This window comes from Bombus flavifrons, chromosome 2 (genome assembly GCF_040668555.2).
Source record: "Bombus flavifrons isolate JBK064 chromosome 2, iyBomFlav1_principal, whole genome shotgun sequence".
In the NCBI taxonomy this organism is placed as follows: domain Eukaryota; kingdom Metazoa; phylum Arthropoda; class Insecta; order Hymenoptera; family Apidae; genus Bombus; species Bombus flavifrons.
Genome location: NC_138443.1, coordinates 4,011,073 through 4,033,674, shown reverse-complemented (window position 1 = coordinate 4,033,674; position 22,602 = coordinate 4,011,073). Strand labels below are relative to the sequence as shown.

Here is a 22,602-nt window from a genome sequence, read left to right as displayed (position 1 = left end):
TATCTGAAAAGTAGTCGCGTTAAACTTTTATCCACTGCTATATGTATGTATTCAAAATTCGAGTGCTTTAACTGCTCTGATCGTTTTGTTAGCGATGTTTATTGGTATATAAATATTAATTCTAGGTTTGTCTTTGAACATAAAGCATATAAAAAAGGACATTGTTTCATATCGCTGCATATTTCTTCAAAATAATGAAAGAAGAAGACACACAGATATCAAAACAAAGTATTGCTATAATTTGAAAAAAGAATGCATGAAATTAGTAATGGCATACCTATCACTGACAATATTCTCCGATGAAAGACAAAGAAATAACATATGAGCCTACTATTTTTGTTTTACCGAATGTTCTTATGAATAAACTGTAAATTGTCTGGAGGAAAGTAAAAGAAAAGGAAGGAAGGAAAATATTCCTGTAGTATGGCAAATTATATAACACAAATATAAAATATGCAAATTAGTAATACTGACAAATGAATTATATATACAAGATTAGGATTCTAACTTTCTGGAATAGGATATAGAGAGTTAGAAAATATACCTCACCCAATCCAATTAAAACGAGACGCAATCATCGGATTAAATGCATAACTTCAGAATCATGAGAATCCGTAGAGAAGACACCGACCTGTGTTCAATTTGTCCTATCAGATCCGACACAAATGAATTCGAATTTGTCATATATGAATAGAAAATAAGAAACATATAAAATTGAATAGAAACATCGATGTACGTATACAGATAGGAACATTCGTTTCATCATACCGGATACAAGAACTACCGGCTTTCTCAAATCCAATACAAACACCATCGGACAATCAGTCTCAATATACGCACTGCGAAAAGCGCTAATCCCAATAGAGACACCACATCGATCACCAGATAGATACTCTACCAAATTCACCAGTCTCGATACAGACACCATTCGACCTATCATACCCGATACAGGATACAGACACGAGCAACTCCCACAGATATGATACGCACGCGATCCAACTCATCGAATTTATTTTATGTTCATTTTGTATACGGTTGCATTTTGTAGCAGGGTCACATTCCCATTGCTTTTTGTGGCAGTGGCCTTTTCGACACGGCGAATGCTGTATTAAGTTGTAGTCGGAGATTAACCGAACGTTTTAAAATAGCGGCAGTAAATACGAAATATAGACTACCCTTTTTAAAGTATATTTCTTACATCAGCAACCTGGGATCTCGAATGCTAACAGACCAGGAATACCATAGAGCACAGCGTCAGTGAAACTATGATGTATGAATGGTATAAATGTCTGGGAATATGGGACGTGTTCCCAAATTCCTAATATAGCTCTGTTAAACTTGATAAGTTTAGAAATGCCTGCATGATACCTAGTAAAGTGGTAAATCCACCGGTAACTTTATCGTACCTGATGGATCTAGTGTTTTTTGTTATGTCTGTTGAATCGAATTGTATCTGTCTCGAATTTGACGGGCTCGATGGTGTCCATAGCGACCATAACGCGTTGAATGGATTTAATATTTATGTCCAGTATGATTAATGTAACCTTCTGCTACTGTAATAAAATGGTGGAACATTTAGTATGAGTAATCTAGAAAATAATTACCTCTGTACGTAAAGTATCTCTAACAATAAATATAAATGATTATCTTTGCTGTAAGAAACAAATATCGAATTGTACACTTCTTTTCATCAGCGTTAGATTTTTCACAGATGTAAATGAAGCCTTTTGTAGAAGCAAAAATGGATATACACGCAACTACCAACAATATTACAAATATATAAAAAATAGGACGATGACGTGTAGGTAATCGTTGCTAACCTAAATTGAAGTGTTTACATTGGGAGTTGGGACAAATCCGATCTATCCGGGTAAAAGCACATCCACAAAGTACCTAAATAAATGATCTGTACAATCATTTGCATAATTCAAAAACATAAAATAATTTCTATAACTAAAAACAAGGTACTTAATCATACTGTTACAAGTATTTCAACGTTTCTCGAAATTTTATAAAATTTACTCCGTCAAATAAAATATATGTGAATTGAAGAAGAAACAGATATTAGCAGAAAAAATATAAAGTACATCCTACGAATTCCCTCTTATAGAAACAATGTTCAAAATTAAAATTTAAATATATAAATTGATTGAAAATGTTAGAAATAGCTATACCAAATATTATAAATTCATGTCCGCCGCATAATATTCTTTTAAAATATTACTTTACACAATGCATATGTTCTAACGAGATTTTTATATTGATATTCTGCTCCCATTATAGTAACAAACAAAAAAGATTTGTAATATTTTAAGAAAAACGTTAAAGAAATACAATTGTGCCGAAAATAACCGAAAAAGGTAGCAATTAAATTATATATAATTTAATTTTATTATATTTTATATTCCCACCCAAGAATAAGAAAAGGCGTTATCCATATATGTTATTTATATGAATATATTAACGGTAATTAGCGCGGATAATTAATAGACGGACAGATAAATGGCAACGTTCGACATTATCATATTTATGCGAACAGTTAATTGTAAATGTTTATGAAAATATTTACACACGCTCGTGCATGTAATAGCTCATAAAAAGAAAGTTACAATCGATTTTATTTTGGGAAATAATAGTTAAATCCAATAACACGATCTATCGTAGATAACAACTTCTCTTATCATTTTTGGCTGTTACTTGCTATTGCATCTAATTTGAATATCTGAAATATAGTTACACTCGCAAAAATATTAACTTACTTTCCATAGAAAACTTTTATGAATGTATTATATCATGTGCATTATACGAAACTTTTTAATGTTTCGTTAATGGAATAAAATCTGTATGGAACTGGAATGAGACACGATTATTGTGATTATATTGGAAAAATTTGAAACCAATCCAATAATGTATACGTAAAAGTGACAAAACATTCATTGCAAACATACATTTAATACAAAAATTAATATACTACATGAGTCTTAAACACATAATTAATAGTAAAAATGGTCTCTCTAAATATCATGACTTACTACAATAAATACTCTAGTGAATAACTGACTATTTAAATAATAATCTTTACGAAGTGTACTTGTATGTTTGCAATAAATTAATAAATATCTTATACCTTCTATACACATTATCAGATTTATTTCAAACGTTACTAATATAATCATGATAGTCATATCTCATTACAGCGCTAATAAAACATCATAAAGTTTCGTGTAACACTTGTAATATACCTATGTATATATTTATAAAAAGTTTCTATAGGGTGTCCGAATACTTTCGCGAGCCACTATACATATGTGATTTTAATACATCGTTGAAACCATAAGAATTGAAAAGATATGTATCGCACGATTAACGTGGTCAAGTATATATGTACATACATATGTATACAGAGCGATCCACGTAAATGACATTAAATTGATTAGTTGAAGATATATTTTAACTTTGATCTTGTAAAAATAACTGTATGAAAAACAAACAGATACATATAGATATAAACACAAGTGTACTGCTACTGTGATATATCTTTCTCTGTTTTTCATACGAGAAGTTTTACGAAATAAAAGTTCAAATATCTTGTAAACTAATCAATTTCGATCGATGTGATTATTAAGTAAAAGATATTCATTTTTTATATGTAGAAAATAAAAAGATCGTTTGGCATCGATTGCTATATAGAAACATTTATAATTCACTTTAAAAAAGTAAAGGTAAACGTAAAATCTTCAAAACTCAATCGAAACCTTTTCATTTCGTCTAATAACATATCTTTTATTTTCCACCGTTTTAGAGCTACATATATGTATGTAGTTTTGCCAAATTGCACAGAACACTGTATAATATAGTAAATATTTCATTAAAAGTTCGACATTAAATTTTGTATATACGTAGTACATTAAGAAAAAAAAGGATCCTGTTTAATACTTCAAAAACTCATAATATTCATTAGAAAGAACAAAAACTAATTAATCGATATGATAATTTCAATCTAAAATGGAAGCTTAATGCTTTCCATTTTCTTGTAAGAAAATTTAATGAGATTGATTTGTTCATACATAGCAATCCAATTGAATTACAGCAATGAATAGAAATTATGCGTAATACATAACAGAACGAAAGATAAAATGAATAGATTCTTTACAAATATATATACATACGTATAGTATAGCATGTACAATACTAATGACTGTCAGAAATTTTGCATAAATAATATAAATGATAGATTTGTGAGAAAAATATAAAGGGACAGAAGTTTACTACTGTTTATATTGTATAATACGTTACGGTAACTTTTAATTTATATTGAGTTTCTCATAATAAAAAGATCATGGATGACCTAACTAAATTTTTTTCAATTTGTCATAGTCTTTTTTATAATAAGGAAATCACAGTAACGAAATTAAGAAATTAAATTACAGAATTTTTTGCCGAAAAATTGTTGATATTCGAACTGTTATAACCTGGTGAGAAAAAATCATATAGCAATTCATTTGACATCATTTTACTACGAAGCCTCTATTTTCATCTCGATAAGATGAATCATCTCAAAGATGCTTTTACGCTAACAAGCAGTATGAAAATGTAAAGATGGTTTCCTTCCCCGAAGATGTTATAGAACTAAACGCCTCTGCAAAATTTAAAAAATTTCTTCACAACTTACATCACCATGAAGAATGAAGATTAAAATCTCTCTTTTACAACGACTCCTTAAAAGTTTATGTACGATTTCTTGTTGCCGTTTTATTGCATTTTAAATGAACATGAGTAAAAAATATTTTACTCCAAAAAAATTGATTACAAATTCTACATTGATTAAGCATTTTTCTATTCCTGTCAGCAAAAATAAAAGAAATTTTATTCGAATTGAGTTCCCTTAAATAACTCAAAATTTCCAAAAATTCATATTATTAAACAAATATATCGCAACAATCGATAATTATATCGAAATTATATAAAAAATATTGAAATGTAAACAGCAGTTCAATATCATAACAAGTGCATATGTATATGTAGATATATATACATAGGTATGTGTATATGCCTCAGCTATTATTACTTCCTGATTAGCCAAACCCAAAGAATACACGGTATATCTTACATAAGGTGTCTTGATTATTAGGGATTGTCTTTGGCTTGGCCAAAATGAAATTTTATCATACTTACATTCTATAAAAATCATCTTAATTTCGTTTCTGTGTCTACATTGCATTCTATCTTTACATTAATAAATAAATACTACCTTACTTTATTCCAGGAAAACTTATTTTTCACATTAAAGAATATGCTTAATAATCGATTTACTAAGAATTAAATTGAAGAATTAATCAATATATATAAACGATAAAAAAAACTAGTGTTACACAGAAAATACAAGTTGTTAAAAATACACGTTTCGTTAGTATTATGATATTTAAAATATGATAATGTGTAAAACAAAAAACAAATTTAAAAATTTTCAGAGAAAATGTTAAAATTAAGAAATGAAATAAGATTTCATACAAGATAATTTGTCTTAAATAGTTGTTTTATTTTCATGCCACTATGCATATATGCATTTACCTTGATACGATGCGTTGCACTGTCTAAAAATTTTTCGGCAGCGATGTCGTTTATTTGCGTAATAATCGTTTTCGTTATCGCTAGAAAATCGTCCTCCGATAAAGTTGGTTAGCCAGTAGCTACAAAATTGCTAATATAGAAAAGCGTTTCACTAATTATTTATGCACACACTGAATAAATTTTTCACCACTGAACTCTATACATTAGTATAAACTGTCGATAAATAGATAATGCCGGCACAGTGTGTTCTCTTTTTCTCCCAAGATCGAAACTGTTAAGTACTGGAATCGAGTCGTCAAGCCGTTTTCAAAAACCGATTGTAAAATCAAACTTGACGTATTCTCTTGCTTGTCTCATCGATTAGAAATGAAAGTACTGCAGATTTCGATTTACGATAAGTACTTTGTACTGCTTGCATTGAGGTTAGGTTTTGCATTAAGTACAAGAATCATGTGAGCCATTAAATGACGTCGATAACAAACCCTATAATTTGCTAACCCACGTCAGCCGTACTTTTTTATTGTTTAATTGCACACACTTCCTTCCGGTTTCTTGCAATTTGGAACACGTATCGATATGAACAATTAATATGTTCAGCAATTAATACGATCCGAAAATTTAATGAATTGAATGATATTACAGCAGCTTAGAGTCAGACTATTTTATTCCTTTTTTTAAATTTTGTTTAATTGAACAGAGAAGTTATGTGACGTTTGCAGAGAAACATTTTGGATCATTCCCATCATCTATCAATACGAGTAACGCAGAACGATGGTCACCACGCTGTCTTACCAAGGAAATCCACAAACTTCTTTCTCTGAGACACTTGGATCGTATCGACCGGCTTATTTTGCGGGAATTTTCGTTGCACCAAGAAGGGCACACAAATACATATGTTGAATTTGATCAGTTGCAATGGCGAGGTTTCGTCTCGTTGTTTCTTCGCCACAGTGAATCACGTTTACTACCCTTTTTCTCAAACAGAATGTGTACACTCGTGTAGTATCCGTAAAGAAAATTTTGATGTAATTGATACAATAAGTATCTGCTTCTTTTTCAACTTGTCATTCAACAATTCGATGGTACATCGAATGACACTTAACCTAAGCGCGTCGTAAAAATGCGAAGCGCACCACCGCCAAGTCGTGTCGTGTCGTGTTGTGTGCACGATATTCGTCAGTTCTAACCTTGAAAATACAGGTTTCAACTTGTCGAACTAAAACTTTAACGATAAGTACGCGGTAACTAACGAACGTCGTCAATTCTCGATATTGTTTTCACCGTAGAAAATAACTCGTCACCAAAAACTTTTCGCCAACAACTACTCCATTTTTGTGAATACAAGTTGTCGATCATACTCTTTACACCGGACGGATGAATAAACCACGAAATAAAGATATTTTAATCGGATAGCCGAGGCTATGGTGCCGCGTTGTAGGCCATAAAGCGGCCGGCACGCAAAAAACCGGTGGCAGTCTCAAGAACCGTACACCCCCGATTATACATCCTTCCTGGAGCCCTGGCAAGAGCCAACTGCTCGGCGCACTTGTATGCCAACATTCAAGGCGGTCTCACACAACTCACAAGTGACCAGCTGATCGAACAAACTACCTGGACGTTTATTACGCACACCAGTTTGATTACCTCCTACTCTGTATAAACATACTTATTTAAATTAAATGTAACTTGTCTTGAATTTTAAATGCATATACTACCAAAAAAACGATCTATGCGATCAAAGAAATTAAACGGAAAAAGAGCAAACCAGAGAAGAGGAACAGCGATCGTATGTCCCCCTCCTGTCTTTAATATAATCACTACTTCATATGAGTTACCAAATTTTCAATCGAGTTGAAAGAGGGCACCACTGACTGCAATCGTGTAGGGACACTCCAAACTCTGCCATCAGATGGCTACCGGCACACCGACATGCGATACTTTCTCGCTAGTACTTTCAATCCCATCAGTTCCTATCATGCTCTTACGAATATGATTTATGAGTTTTCCCATCACGGTGACTGCTTAAGTTACGACCGTGCAAGGTAAATTTTATTAATAAGTTTACTAATGATCATATAAACAAGTCTGGACACTAGTTAGAGAAAATCGACCAAAAATTGAGTCGTATCTAGTTGTGACAAATCAACATGGACAGTAGGCAAAGATCGCGTTCTTGAGAGACAGACAGAGATGAATATAGTGTCTCTGTCTCTGACTGAGACATTCATAGTATGTCACGCATGCGCAGAACGAGAACCTTCTTGCTTATCATGTTGATTTTTCACAGCTAGTCACGACTCAATTTTCGGACGGTTTTCCTTAGACTTCGGTGTACGAGTGTCGAGATCTATTTGTATGAGCCACTCGGAAGGAAATGGAAAACACGATCATGTAGTACTTTAGGGTCGCATTGATCATTGATCACTGACTCAATGACTTGTATTGGAAGGAGAAAATAAACCAGTTAACCATTTACATTGATCCAGTCTTACTTGATGAAAATAAAATTGCGGTTCCGCAATCACATCCAATCACCAATGCGACCCTAAATACTATGTCCCCTCGTCCCTGAAAACGGCCCCATCTTTCCTCAATTATTGCACGGTCCCTATAGTCTCTACAGTTCCTGTATTCCCATGTCCATGACAGTCAGAACTTTTGAACCAGTGAATTCCGTAACTTAAAATTTATATTTTGAAATTCTATAGGTCGAGAACTACAAGATTGCAAATAAAACATATAATTTTTGGTACCTTAAAATGAAGTTCAACCAATTCAAGGGAATAAAAGACAATTTTTTAATTTGTGATTGAAAAATGTTTAATCGACATTGACGTATCTTTGTAGATTATATTTTGTTCATAAGTAATATACTCTTTAATTGATTAATTGTGTTTAATGTCCAAAGAATTTAACATAATATATATATATATATATATGCTAAATTATACATATATATAATTTTTACATAATAAATATGCTTTATGGAATCACCTTTACTAGAATAATTTTCGGACATATCAATCCACGCCTGTCATAAATAATGAGTAGAGAACGTTTAAATTTATTATAAAAATATTATTTTTTATTTAAATAAAATATAACATTTCTTATATTCTGGACCTAGTTGTTCCCGGACTAATGCTACACCATGCGGCTAAGTGCTGAGTTTAATTGACATTAACATGTACAAAAACCTAGAAAATTGGGGATCTGCCCTGTTTGGTTGCATACTAGCATAAACAAGAACGTATTGAGTTCCATTCCAAATTCCATTGAGTTGTACAAGAAACATTTAATTATATGGTTCTAGGAAAAGTTCATATCTACTATCCTATCCGAGATAGACAAGTATAAGAATGATAAAATCGTGCAATAATGAAACTAATTGTAAATTGAGAAAAATAAATTAATTGTTTACTATATTTTTGAACGATGACACATATAAAGCAGAGTTAGAAATAGTACAAACTGTTAGAATATAATAATTTACTAACAAAAAATAAAGGAAATAAATAAATTTTTGTCGTTGAGAAAATCTAAACTGATCTTCGCCCTTCCTCTTGATTCTTGATACATGCATGCGCTCTTCTTTTTTTATGTCTTCTCTAGCGCGGATCTTCTTTAGCTTTAACGGAAAGCTCTCCTTCAGAATAGTTGAAGGAATTGATTCTTCAGAAACTGTGGAATTCGGAACACGATTGTTTTGTAGGCTGACTTCACAGTGATTGATTGCCTTATCTTATGAATAAAAGAGTCAATGGGAAACAGCATTCTCGCCTTCTGCAACGAAGCGTCCTCTTTTCAGGCAAAGATGTCGGGATTCATTCTCTTCTTCTTGATTCGTCTTCCTCTTCTCGTACGAATATATACTATTATGCATTTAATAGAAATACAACTGGAACATTGTATTTTTTCCAAAAGTATTCACTAATATTTACCTCTGGAATAATAGAGCAATGAAGCTGGTGTGAAATCATTAAAATTTACGTTTTACAAAATGTTATTTTTAACACCAAAAAAATTTGTTACCTCTACACCAATAAACCACGTCCACTTGCTGTTGTTGGTAGTGGTAGTGGTGATGTTGATGCCCTTATTCTTTTTTCATCAGCTGTTTTTCGATTACAAGCTGTCTTTCTTGTACATCTTCTTTTTCTTCTTTATTTTTTAAAGAAATATTTTGATGGTTCGGGCACGGCATTCTTCTTCAACCTTTTTCTTCTATTCGTATTTTTTGTAGGATTTGCTTCGAACATTTCGGATAAAAAATGATCCGCACAGACACCCATATTCCTTAAAGTGAAGCGACATAATATTTTAAAATGGGATTGCCTGTTAAAAAAGTAGTACATATAGATAGTAATAGAAAGTAATATAGATAAAAAGAGTAAGAAGGGTACAAAAGACGAAAATATAATGACAGTCGTGGCTCAAAGCTAAGATGAATTTTGAAGTTAGCAATTACATACAGGGTTATCCACTTAATTCAGAACCCACGCTCGCGAGATCATTGAAAATGGCAACATTGTACATGTGCACATACTATTGCAATCAAATATTGCGAGTCATCTATGAGCTATCGAATACTGATTAAATCTGTCATTTAAAGATACGTTCGGCTTCTTATCATCCTATCATAAACAACTTCCGTCGCTTGCCAACTAGTTCGAACGAACCCAGGCACTGAATTAAATTAATATACTTTTTATTTTATTATCATATTATTTGTTAAATGTTATCAACATTACGTCAGAAAACTGTAAATTCTTACATACATGCGTAGAATAGCGTATTCGTAATGGACACGTGTTCATTCAGTCTTAACATCTGTCGCTTCAATTACTATATGTGTTGTACATATGTATGTACATATAATAACAATTAAAACGAAAGAGAAATTCGATTTTCGTAAGATACTCTTAGCAATTCCTCATAAGGTACTTTTTATTGTTTTTAATATTTTAATTCAGTGTTTATTTAGTACATGCTTTAATTTTTCCATGCAAGATGTTTACATTATAAATCGATAATAATTTGTTATGAACTAGTACAGTTAAAAAATATAAGATGTGTGGAATTTGGGCTCTCTTTGGATTAGATGTACCATCTTTAACCAATATTTCTGAAAACTTTGAGAGGATAACACATCGTGGTCCAGAAGCATTTAAACTTGAATTTGATCATGCAGTTAAGGTATAATTTCATTAAAACTTTTCAAAGTACTTTTCAAACAATTATATATACATTTATTAACGTAATTATATGATATAAACAAATTTTTGCAATCTTTTCTTGCAGAATGGTTATCTTGGGTTTCATAGATTAGCAATTGTGGACAATCTTCATGGAATGCAACCAATGAGACTTTATCAATATCCACATTTATTTTTACTATGCAATGGTGAAATTTATAATTGTCAAAAGGTAACACTGTCATTATTCGTTATTGTTTATTTAAATATTATTTTATTTTCAGATAATTGTTTCACTTATTACATAATAAATGTAATTTTATAGCTTGGTATGGAACATGGATTTACATATACAACCAGATGTGATATTGAAGTGATAATACATTTATATGTACGTCTTGGTATTGAAAACGTTACAAAAATGCTTGATGGAGTTTTTGCATTCTGTTTAATGGATATTGAAAGTAGAAGGATTCTTATTGGTAGAGATCCCTATGGTGTTAGACCTCTTTTCCGATTAAGCTCTGATGATGGACAACTTGGGATTTGTTCAGAGAGCAAAGTAATAAATGAAATGTATATTCTGACAGTATGAAATAAACATTTCTGGTATTAAAATGTTTGTTTAGGGGCTTATGGAAATAACTAAACAAATAACATCGAAATGGACATTGGAGCCATTTCAACCAGGAAATTATGAAGAGTATGAAATTTTAAACAATGGTAGAACGAAATTATTAACAAAAGTAAACTATTATCAACCTGGAGACGAGCCTCATTTTGCACCTTTTGTTCCTTATAATAGTTTGTTGAAACATGTAATATTGTAGTATTTATAAACCTTAAACAAACAAAATAATCTAATAAATTATATTTCAGGTTTGAGTAGTACAGATGTATATGGAAATATAAGAAAGCTACTTTCAGTTGCTGTGAAAAAGAGATTCATGTGTGACAGAGAAGTTGGTTGTTTACTATCAGGTGGTCTAGATTCCAGTTTAATTGCTGCTTTACTTGTAAGACATGCAAAGGAGATGAAATTGCCATATAAAATAAAAAGTTTCGCAATTGGTATGGGAAACAGTCCAGATATTATTGCAGCCAGACAGGTTGAAAGTTACATTTTTATGTAATGATATGTTCCTCAGGTTCATAATTAAATATAATAATATTTATTAGGTTGCAGAATATATAGGAACAGAACATCATGAAGTAATATTTTCCAAAGATGATGTAGTTGATATTTTGGACAAACTCATTTATCAATTAGAGACCTGTGATATTACTACAATTCGAGCATCTATTGGGTAAATTACACTCTACAAACAAAGTATCTTAATTTTATGAATCAATAATTTGTACATGTTCAGAAATATTAATTTTATTTTCAGTATGTATCTTATCTCAAGATACATAAAATATAACACAAAAGCAACTGTAATATTTAGTGGAGAAGGTGCAGACGAGTTGGCACAAGGATACATTTATTTCAGAGATGCACCAAATGCAACAGAAGCTCACAATGAGTCTGTTCGATTATTGAAAGATATATATTTATATGATAGCCTGAGAGCAGACAGAACAACCAGTGCATTCAGTTTAGAATTACGAGTTCCATTCTTAGATATTCAATTCACAAATTATTATCTATCATTAGATGCTGCTTCAAGACAGCCTCAAGGTATGGTCTAATAAAAAGAAAAAAAATTAACGAATTAAATTAAAATTTAAATATATTATTCACTACAGGAGGAATTGAAAAATATTTATTAAGATCTGCATTTGATGATACAAATCTGTTACCGTCAAATATATTATGGAGACATAAAGAAGCTTTCAGCGATGGTGTAACATCGTTCAAAAAATCGCTTTTCCATATTATAGATGACATAGTAGATACCCGCATTTCACACGAAGAATTAGAAAAAGCTTATTTAAACTTCCCTCATTGTCCTCCAAAAACCAAAGAAGCTCTTTATTACAGGTCTAATATTTATCTTTGTACTTACTTTATGCTTTACTAGTACTCCAAAAATAAATATTAATTTTTATACTTCAGAAAAGTTTTTGAGAAACATTATGCAGAACAAGCTAAAAATTTTATGCCATACTTTTGGATGCCACGGTGGACAAAGGGAGTTTGTGATCCATCTGCAAGATTTATTGCACATTATAAAGCAGATGTAGAAAACAATCATAAAAAAAATAAAGCAGAGATTAAAAATGCAAGAATCAATTAATATCCTGAATATGCACAGATGATTAATTATTATATAAATTAGTTAAAAAAACAGTGTGTAAGGAATGTCTGTAAAAGAATATTTTTCTCTGTTATGAGAATGTAAACATTTGAATACTAAAATATTTGTATAAATAAATTACCTTGTCTTTATTAATTTCTCTGTCATTTCTAAAGACAGTAATGATAAATACTAATGGCGAAAAACGTAAAGATACGAAATAATTTTTTATTATAAGGAAAAAAATTTATTAAATTGAGATTACCCCTGGTGGGACTCGAACCCACAATCCCCGGTTTAGGAGACCGATGCCTTATCCATTAGGCCACAGGGGCTGGTAGGAAAGGATTCTTACTTGTTTAAATTGCTTTAAAAATATAAAAAGATAATTAAATATTGTTAATAAATTAATATAGATATAAATACTATCCCTAAAATATTTACGTTTTTCCATTGCACACATATATCTATATATACACATATAACATAAAATAATTAGAAATCAATAATGCAGCTGTTATACGTTATACTGGTAAATTACAAAATGGTGACACATAGTATCTTGTAGTAACATCGTTGTGTGCTCTTTTTATCTTTAGAATGCACTTTCATCAGATAGTCAGAATTTGAATAAGGCTAGAAAGAAGTATTCCAACGTAAGTTGGAGCATACATAATCTTTTGCTTGCCGTAAATTGCTTTTAATAAAAGTAATGTTAGTAGTAAATATACCGTTGTATATAATACAAGCTATGTTATTTTTTTATTCTTTACAGATGATGTCAACAAGATATGTTTCTTTTATATCTGGAATAATAATAGCTTCATTAACATGGGCCTCTAGTTTATATCTTTATTCAAGATTATCTCAAAATACTAATACTGCAAATCCAACAATGTTAGTATTAGAGAATTCAAAGTTAGGAAAAGACTCTCAATTTTATCATAAAACTTATAGTAATCAACATCTTAAAATCCACAATAATTTAATTGCACATCATGACAAACAAAGTATGATAGATAAAGGTACTTATAATTTAAGGAGAAATGCCTTTAAAAATAGTGACAAACTATTACAACAATTACAACCTGTACCAGTAAAACCTGCTGTTACATTAGGACAAGGTATATTCAGAAAACTAATATTTATTTTAAATTCTTGATATAACATTTTTTAATATTATTTATCATTATATCATGTATAATTGTTTTTTAAACCATTAATTTGATTCCATATTGATATTGTATTTATTTATAGGTTTAGATGAACTAGGAATGGTAAAAAATTTTGAAGATCAACGAAAACGAGATGAAGGATATAAAAATTATTCCTTTAATATATTAGTATCAGATAACATTGGGTTGCATAGAGAATTACCAGATACGAGGCATAAATTATGTGAAATACAAAAGTATTCTTCTAAGTTACCAAATGCTAGTATTGTTATATGTTTTTATAATGAACATTATATGACACTTTTAAGATCCTTGCATTCCATTATTGATAGAACTCCTGCAAGTCTTCTACATGAAATTATCTTAGTAAATGATTGGAGTGATAGCAAAGCGTTACATGAAAAAATTAAGACGTACATTGCCAACAATTTTAATGGTAAAGTGAAATTTTTTAAAACAGAGAAACGAGAAGGATTGATCAGAGCAAGAATGTTTGGTGCAAGGAAAGCAACTGGAGAAGTTTTAATTTTCTTAGACAGTCATATAGAAGTAAACAAAAGATGGATAGAACCCCTGCTTTCACAAATTGCTCATTCAAAAACTATCATTGCCATGCCAGTTATTGATATAATTAATCCAGACACATTTCAATATACTGGTAGTCCTCTGGTAAGAGGAGGTTTTAATTGGGGTTTGCATTTTAAATGGGATAATGTGCCAGTTGGTACATTTGCCCATGATGAAGATTTTATAAAACCTATAAAGTGAGAATATATGTGTACTTATTTAGCTACATGTGTACTAATATAACAGTTTCCTGTAATATATATGTTAACAATTATTATTCAATAGGTCTCCAACAATGGCTGGAGGTTTATTTGCAATGGACAGAAAATACTTTACAAAATTGGGAGAATATGATGCTGGTATGGATATCTGGGGTGGCGAAAATCTTGAAATATCATTTAGAGTAAGATAATAATTTTTTTAACCATATATTTTTTATTCCAATAATAATTTGTAATGTCTTTTAGATTTGGATGTGTGGTGGAAGTATTGAATTAATACCATGCTCAAGAGTTGGACATGTATTTAGGAGAAGGAGACCATATGGTACATTTGATCAACATGATACTATGTTGAAAAATTCATTACGCGTCGCACATGTTTGGTTAGATGAATATAAAGATTACTTTTTAAAAAATGTTCAAAAAGTCGATTATGGTGATATTTCGGAAAGATTAAATTTAAGAAAGAGATTAAAATGTAAAAATTTTGCATGGTACTTAAATGTAGTATACCCTGAACTAGCATTACCAGATGATAATAAAAATAGATTAAAAGATAAATGGGCAAAAATCGAACAGAAACCGATACAACCCTGGCATTCTAGAAAAAGAAATTACACTGATCAATATCAAATTAGACTTTCTAATTCAGCATTATGCATTCAAAGTGAGAAAGATATTAAAACAAAAGGTTCTAAGCTTATATTAGCACCATGTTTAAGAATTAAATCACAGGTAACTAAATACATTATATCTCTTCAAATTAAGTTTCTTTAAATTTATTTCAATTTTCATAGATGTGGTATGAGACTAGTAAAAACGAATTAGTACTTGGTCAGATGCTTTGCATGGAAGGAGCTGAGAAAGTTCCAAAGCTTGGAAAATGTCATGAGATGGGTGGTAATCAAGAATGGCATCATAAAAATACTGTAAGTATTTATTAGTTCTCTAATATTTAAAATTTTAAATTATATTATATTTACTGAGTAAATATATTTTGCTTAGAATAATACACCTATATATAACATGGCAGCTGGCACATGCTTGGGAATAATGCGCGGAGTAAAAAGTACACAAATAGTAATGGATTTGTGTACTAAAAGAGATACAAGCTCTATATCATGGGATTTGGTACACTCTAAAATTCTTTTAAAAGAAATTAGGTGACATCAATTGGAGTGATGGTAGTTACAGAAATAAAAGATAAAAAATAGATTTTTAGAGAAAAAAGGTAATAAGAGGAAAATTATCATAATTATCATAAATTTTAACAAGCGTTTGTGATATGGAATAGATTATGAAAGTTTTAGGATTTTTATATTGTTTTATACGTTGCATTCTATAATGTTATTTTACATTATGAAGATGAAATAATTATTATTATTATTAAAAATGTATAAAAGTAAAAATTGAATTTTTTAAAGAATTTTAAATACAATTTTAACCAATTTTTAATATTATGGAATGGTTACTATAGCTGATATTTTATTAATAGAAATGAACTTCTCTAAAAGTAGAAATATATAAAACATATACATATTTAATCATATGTGTAGATATGTATATATATATATATATATTTGTACATACATTGTAACTTCAAGTCAATGTAAGTCAATGCAGTTAAATGCAGATGTCAAGCTCAACGCGTCGTGTGTTATGCGGTATCGGAACCATAAATAATGTGTCATCAAGGTTTAAGCTGGAGATCTACTGGCAAGTACGCTAATCCAAGAACATTTGCTTCAGTCTATTTATATGAAGCCGTTTCCATTAGTAAACTAAACTGGCCCAGCCACTTGAAAAATCGATTCTGTACATGTATATGGAACCATTTCTACTTAAGCTAAGTTTAAGTGCCTTGAAGGCCCATTTAACTTGGGCTAGCATGAGATTGCCTCGTGACCTTACAAAAGGTTATCAAGGGACCTTTTCTTCAATGATATTATGTGATGATTTTAACGAGTTTAATCGATTGTTCCGATGAAATTTCGGAAAAGTCACGTACCGAAATCCGTTACCATCAGGACAAAATGTATGTCGCGCATCGTAACAAAACAATATACAGATTTTCTGATGACCCACACACCTTCACTCCTTTATACTCGCATCAGGCAGCCTCACAAACCACAACAAAAATGACATCTAATCAAAAAATTTGTACATCGATCATTCGAAATAGCTATTAACCAATAACATTATTTCTATGTAGCTGGGAAACTCAAAAATTAACGTGATTCGATTCAAGCAAATAGGTAGATCAGATTAGATTCTCTCGAAAGTATAATATAGACATAAATAATGAATATCATAATGAAAAAGAAATTTTCTGTCATAAAATACGGTATATACATGTCGGATCACGATTCGAATTTTGGGCGCGCGACGACTCTTCATGTGGACTAGTCATCGTTTCACAAAGCCGAGATTTTATTTACACGTATATACAGGTCTATCACTAAGCTTAACAAGTAATAAGTACAACTAATAATAAGTCTAACAAACACTAAGCCTAATGAATAATACGATCTACGAATAATTAAATTAAATAATACTATTAGCAATGTTTGAGTTCAAACGAATCCACGGTCACCGGGATAACTCCCTTACTAAGCGAAACTAACTTAGACGCAAATGCGATCGTCGAAAATGCTCGATGTGTCACTCTCCAAGGCAATCGCAAGAGTGCCAGCCTCGTGGAGATTTTTCTCCCTGTACGATTGCATTTTGTTTTCTATACCCGTTTGGAAGCATCGAGAAGGTTCCAGACGCCGTTGCTAGGCACACTCGTTGGAAGCATCGAGAAAGTTCCAAACGCCGTTGCTAGGCAGTTTCTGCCTGGAGTTTTGATTACTAATACAATGTATGTCCCATTGCATCGGCACCTCCGAGGCACATCACACGTGGCTAGGCCCGCTCTCGAGGCCGCATGCCGCCACAACCACATTTCTCGGAAAACACATACAACCACTCCAGACCTCCGTTAGATGAAACATCCATCCCGTGACCGTGGCTACGTTCAGCGACCGATTGTCACCTCGAACCCAATCTCGCTTATTACAAATCTTAAGCAATTACAACTATAATAAAATCTAGGCTAAGGTACTAGAGGATGTTCCCAAAATTTCTAAGGAAAGGCTTCGGCTTTCCTTTCATCTCCGACACGGCCATCCTGACTATCACACGTCCTCGGGTGTACCTTCGTCAACAAAACAAACGGAAACAAGATTAGTATCATTGTGATTAGCATTCAAAGTGCCAGTTGCATTCTGCGTGCTTTCAGTCGGGTCGTAATGACATGACGGACCATTCTCGATTTCACACCCAAATGGGTCTCATCCTTCGAATCGCACATACTCTCAAAGTTCGTTACATAACCAGCTTCGTAACACGATCGCTGTCAACACTAGACCGGCTCCAGCCTCGTGACATTGTCACTGTCGGTACTAGACCAGCTCCAGCTTCGTGACATCGTCGCTGTCGGTACTAGACCAGCTCCAAATCCGTGACATTGTCGCTGTCGGTACTAGAACAGCTCCAACCTCGTGACATTTGAAGCAGGTCACCTTCGACGATGCGGCTGGTCGTTTTTCTTTCGGGTTTCGTATATCCTGCTCCTTCCCCGTTTGTGTTTGCAGGCGACACTCCGTTCTCCTATGTCCGTGAGCACCACAGCGGTAGCACTTAATCCGAGGAACTGATAGCCTGCTTCGTTTAGCTTCAGGTTCCGTTAGTGAATTTCTTGGCGAAAATGTCGGCTGATCGTTGTAAGGGAGAATCCTCATTTCATCATGAAATTGGTCCTCCGTCCTGATATTATTCGCGAGCGTTAGTCGCCGAAAGCGTCGATCTTGTGAACTCAGTATATAAAGGGCGAGGGCATTGATCACTTCGGGCATCGTTAGATCTTGCAACTTCATCTGCAGCATGGAGCGGAGGCGACTACCGTACGCTCCCGGGGATTCAGTCTCCGACGGTCGTTCTCTGGATATCCTTATTAACGCCGAAGCGGCTGTCTCTCTGCCACCAAAACGCGAAAGAAATTGTTCCTTAAACGTTGGCCAGGTAAGCTTTCCACCGCGCACCATTTGTGAAAGCCAATGCGCAGCAGAACCCCTTAGGGCGCGATTTAGAGCGGAAAGTAACGCACTATCTTGCATCGGGTGGTCTTTCAAAATCAGATCAGCATGAGAGCACCACGCGGATGGATCGGCGCCCGCGCCTTCGGGGTCAAAACGTGGTAACGTTGCATCCTTAGATTCCGTACTCGGTCTTTGCTCCCCCGGTTTGTGCACTAGCGTCTGAATTAACTCGCGCATAAGGACCATTTGCTCTTGTAGCACTTTAAACGGTTCTAATCCCACTTCTGATGTCGGATCACGATTCGAATTTTGGGCGCGCGACGACTCTTCATGTGGACTAGCCATCGTTTCACAAAGCCGAGATTTTATTTACACGTATATACAGGTCTATCACTAAGCTTAACAAGTAATAAGTACAACTAATAATATGTCTAACAAACACTAAGCCTAATGAATAATACGATCTACGAATAATTAAATTAAATAATACTATTAGCAATGTTTGAGTTCAAACGTATCCACGGTCACCGGGATAACTCCTTACTAAGCGAAACTAACTTAGACGCAAATGCGATCGTCGAAAACGCTCGATGTGTCACTCTCCAAGGCAACCGCCAGAATGCCAGCCTCGTGGAGATTTTTCTCCCTGTACGATTGTATTTTGTTTTCTATCCCCGTTTGGAAGCATCGAGAAGGTTCCAAACGCCGTTGCTAGGCACACTCGTTAGAAGCATCGAGAAAGTTCCAAACGCCGTTGCTAGGCAGTTTCTGCCTGGAGTTGTTTTTTACTAATACACACGTGGCTAGGCCCGCTCTCGAGGCCGCATGCCGCCACAACCACATTTCTCGGAAAACACATACAACCACTCCAGACCTCCGTTAGATAAAACATCCATCCCGTGACCGTGGCTACGTTCAGCGACCGATTGTCACCTCGAACCCAATCTCGCTTATTACAAATCTTAAGCAATTACAACTATAATAAAATCTAGGCTAAGGTACTAGAGGATGTTCCCAAAATTTCCAAGGAAAGGCTTCGGCTTTCCTTTCATCTCCGACATACATTTGGCTGCTAATTGACAAAAACCCAAAATTTATTAATTTTATTTATATTTTTAAACCCTCGCAACAAGTTTTTTGTGCACTACTAATAAATTTTCGACATAAATAGGTTAATAATTTTTTATAAGGGATGCTATGATGAATCGATTAACGTATTAAAAAATGTAAAACGTTTCATTTAAAAAAGTGAAGTTAATCTCCTTCGGTTTCCGGACAATTTTTACGATACAGCCATGAAGAAATGGCATATAGCTTTACAGTGATTTCGACATACATGTATTTTCAAATTTTCTATTTTCACTTTTACTCGCCTTAATTGCAAATATTATGTCCATTGCTCCCTAACTGTTTGAATCTCAAGCAGCACGGTCACGCTGTTTAGATTTTGTGTCGGAAAGGATGACTAACGGTATTTTCTATTTCATCGTTATCTTCTCAATAATTTTTATTGAAAAAAACTTGAAATATTTATAAACTAATAGTACGCATATATAATAATATAGATGTATTTCATAAAGTAACAAATATGACGAGCACTATTGCGCCGCTTGGTTCTCTTCGCAATTGATTAAGACAAGCATTATCGCGCTGTTCGGGATTTTTCGACCCTGTTTCTTCAATGACTCCTGGGACTTAAATGGCTGAACAAGGTAAAAAAACCATGGTAATTATCGATATCGCACCCATTTCATTGATTTCAATAATTTTTGATATGTTGTAGAAATCAATATTTTGAACAACTTTTTGCGATATATACAGGGTGATTGGTAACTGGTGGTACAAGCGGAAAGGGGATGATTCTACGCGAAAAAAGAAGTCGAAAATATAGAATAAAAATTAAAAAAAAATTTTTTTTTTTTTAATTTTTCCATCGAGACAACGATCTACAGTGAGATCCGTTATAACGTACCGCATGTGTACCGAGCGAAAATTCAAAGTCGATTTTCTCGAAAACAAAGCCTCAAACGAAAAATTTTTATTCTATATTTTCGACTTCTTTTTTCGCGTAGAATCACCCCCTTACCGCCAGTTACCAACCACCCTGTATAACTGCTGCTTGGCTTTAGTTTACAAGATATTCGCAAGAAATTGTCGGTATCACTACACTACATTCTGTCTATAATTGTGTGTCCCTGACAGTGTCACAGAGTCATAAATTAGCGATAGAAAAACCAAAGGAGTCTAACGAACATCCTGCAGACCATCGAAACAACAATGTAGAGAGTGTTCCAGTGTCAGAAAACAGTAACAGCATGGCAAACTCTGACCTGGGCCCCGGCGACACCCTTCCATAAGAGCCAAACCCATAGTATATAAACCTTTCTAAAATCAGCTCTCAACATTCTCTGTTATAACTCTGAATCGTCACTCTGTTGGATTCATACAATAAATTTTACTACTATATCCAAAGTTCAATCCTTTACCTTATTTGTGAAACGTTCGAACTGCGACGCGAGGAGATTGTCACGTAAACTTGAGGGTTGGAAGATAAAATAAAATAGCTGAGTCGTAACACAACTATTAATTTTGTTTTAATTAAACTTTATTATGAATTCAGCAATTACAATGGAATACACGCTGAATTAACATAAATCACAATTCATTCCAACCACGTTATGTAAAACTTAGTTACACTGATACGCGACTGTTATAAGGATAGAGATCGGTAAAGATATGTTGACTATTCTAAGGATACAGAATAAGTGAAGTTTTACTGACGATACTGTGTCTGAGGAAAGCTAGGGGTGGGAGTGTCTAAGGATACGGGACTATCGGATTTGTTGATGACGATTTTGGTTAAGGAAGTGTTCGATCACTCGCGATCGAACAACGCGATCGAGGGGAAGTACGTCAACGGGAGTCGTAAATTCCCGTTACGATTAGATAATCGACGCCACGAAATGACCGATCCCCTATTTCAGTTAGGATAATAGAGGTGGTTTAATTGAGTAGTTACACTGATTCAACAGGTATAACTTTATGTTTATTCCAACAACTTTGTAGAGAAATGATTACACTGATGCGAATGTACAAGTTAAGTAAGTAGTTGACTTGACCCTCCTAGTGTCGTAGGAGAAGTCGTTAACTTGACTTTCCTAATGTCGTAGGAGAAGTGAGTTAAAGTGACGATGCTGTATCGGAGGAAAGCTAGTCGTGGGTGTGTCTAACGCAAGGGATCATCGGATTTGTTGATGACAATTTTGGTTAGGAAGGGCAGTAGACGTTACTTTTGATTCGGTAAAAGAAGATTGATGGACTAGGAAGGGCCTTAGCCGCCCTCGATAGAAAATTGCTGGTGGGTAGCACCATACGTGAGAAAACTAACTTTCCCGTGTCAAACCGTAGTAGACAATACTCTTTAGAAGGCGATTTAGAAAAGGGATATTTGTTTGGTCTGAAGAACCTTAGCTAGTAAATTACTGAGATTTATGATGGGTCCTTGAGACTATTGAGGGTAGGCAGTGAGGACGAGCGGACATCTGGTTACC

At 33.3% G+C, this 22,602-nt stretch overlaps 3 protein-coding genes, 1 long non-coding RNA gene and 1 other non-coding gene across 10 annotated transcripts in view; 2 read left to right on the top strand and 3 right to left on the bottom strand.

Moving 5' to 3' along the window:
- SNF4Agamma (SNF4/AMP-activated protein kinase gamma subunit) overlaps positions 1-7,341 on the bottom strand; it is a 131,568-nt gene extending 124,227 nt beyond the window's left edge. The window contains exon 1 of the mRNA XM_069132552.1: positions 5,572-7,341. The gene's annotated coding sequence lies outside the window, so the exon portion shown is untranslated. The remainder of the gene's footprint in view (positions 1-5,571) is intronic.
- A 127-nt stretch (positions 7,342-7,468) lies between these two features.
- AsnS (asparagine synthetase) lies at positions 7,469-13,144 on the top strand. Of its 4 annotated transcripts, none has more exons than XM_069132560.1 (10): positions 7,469-7,613; positions 10,623-10,767; positions 10,873-10,998; positions 11,092-11,328; positions 11,396-11,570; positions 11,646-11,875; positions 11,946-12,073; positions 12,158-12,447; positions 12,516-12,750; positions 12,826-13,144. In XM_069132560.1, exons 1-10 carry the CDS (start codon positions 7,501-7,503, stop codon positions 13,004-13,006), a joined length of 1,860 nt encoding a protein of 619 aa, XP_068988661.1. In that variant the 5' UTR covers positions 7,469-7,500; the 3' UTR covers positions 13,007-13,144. The 4 variants fall into 4 exon arrangements, with proteins under 4 accessions (XP_068988661.1, XP_068988664.1, XP_068988662.1 ...); XM_069132563.1 differs by having other exon boundaries at positions 7,480-7,613; positions 10,628-10,767; XM_069132561.1 differs by lacking the exon at positions 7,469-7,613 and adding an exon at positions 10,377-10,511.
- On the bottom strand, positions 8,967-10,141 carry LOC138190075 (uncharacterized). Its single transcript, XR_011176194.1, has 3 exons — positions 10,044-10,141; positions 9,604-9,906; positions 8,967-9,514 (listed from the first exon to the last, which is right to left on the bottom strand). It is a non-coding gene; the product is annotated as an uncharacterized LOC138190075 (long non-coding RNA).
- A 124-nt stretch (positions 13,145-13,268) lies between the features above and the next one.
- TRNAR-CCU (transfer RNA arginine (anticodon CCU)) lies at positions 13,269-13,341 on the bottom strand. The gene has a single exon. It is a non-coding gene; the product is annotated as a tRNA-Arg (tRNA).
- Positions 13,342-13,526: 185 nt separating this feature from the next.
- Positions 13,527-16,378, top strand: Pgant35A (polypeptide N-acetylgalactosaminyltransferase 35A). Of its 3 annotated transcripts, none has more exons than XM_069132555.1 (7): positions 13,527-13,662; positions 13,782-14,130; positions 14,264-14,945; positions 15,034-15,151; positions 15,216-15,704; positions 15,767-15,898; positions 15,975-16,378. In XM_069132555.1, the coding sequence occupies exons 2-7, from the start codon at positions 13,782-13,784 to the stop codon at positions 16,134-16,136; spliced, it is 1,932 nt and encodes a 643-aa protein (XP_068988656.1). In that variant the 5' UTR covers positions 13,527-13,662; the 3' UTR covers positions 16,137-16,378. The 3 variants fall into 3 exon arrangements, with proteins under 3 accessions (XP_068988656.1, XP_068988658.1, XP_068988657.1); XM_069132557.1 differs by having other exon boundaries at positions 13,537-13,720; XM_069132556.1 differs by having other exon boundaries at positions 13,538-13,715.
- The last annotated feature ends 6,224 nt before the right edge of the window (positions 16,379-22,602 follow it).

Bases quoted from the DNA above. Each gene is read 5' to 3' on its own strand.
- AsnS (XM_069132560.1), top strand. From the start codon at position 7,501: ATGCGATACTTTCTCGCTAGTACTTTCAATCCCATCAGTTCCTATCAT. The intron at 11,876-11,945 runs GTTGAAAGTTAC...AATATTTATTAG, and splicing joins ATATTATTGCAGCCAGACAG to GTTGCAGAATATATAGGAAC. The intron at 12,751-12,825 runs GTCTAATATTTA...TTTATACTTCAG, and splicing joins AAAGAAGCTCTTTATTACAG to AAAAGTTTTTGAGAAACATT.
- Pgant35A (XM_069132555.1), top strand. From the start codon at position 13,782: ATGATGTCAACAAGATATGTTTCTTTTATATCTGGAATAATAATAGCT. The intron at 14,131-14,263 runs GTATATTCAGAA...ATTTATTTATAG, and splicing joins TGCTGTTACATTAGGACAAG to GTTTAGATGAACTAGGAATG. The intron at 15,899-15,974 runs GTAAGTATTTAT...TATTTTGCTTAG, and splicing joins AATGGCATCATAAAAATACT to AATAATACACCTATATATAA.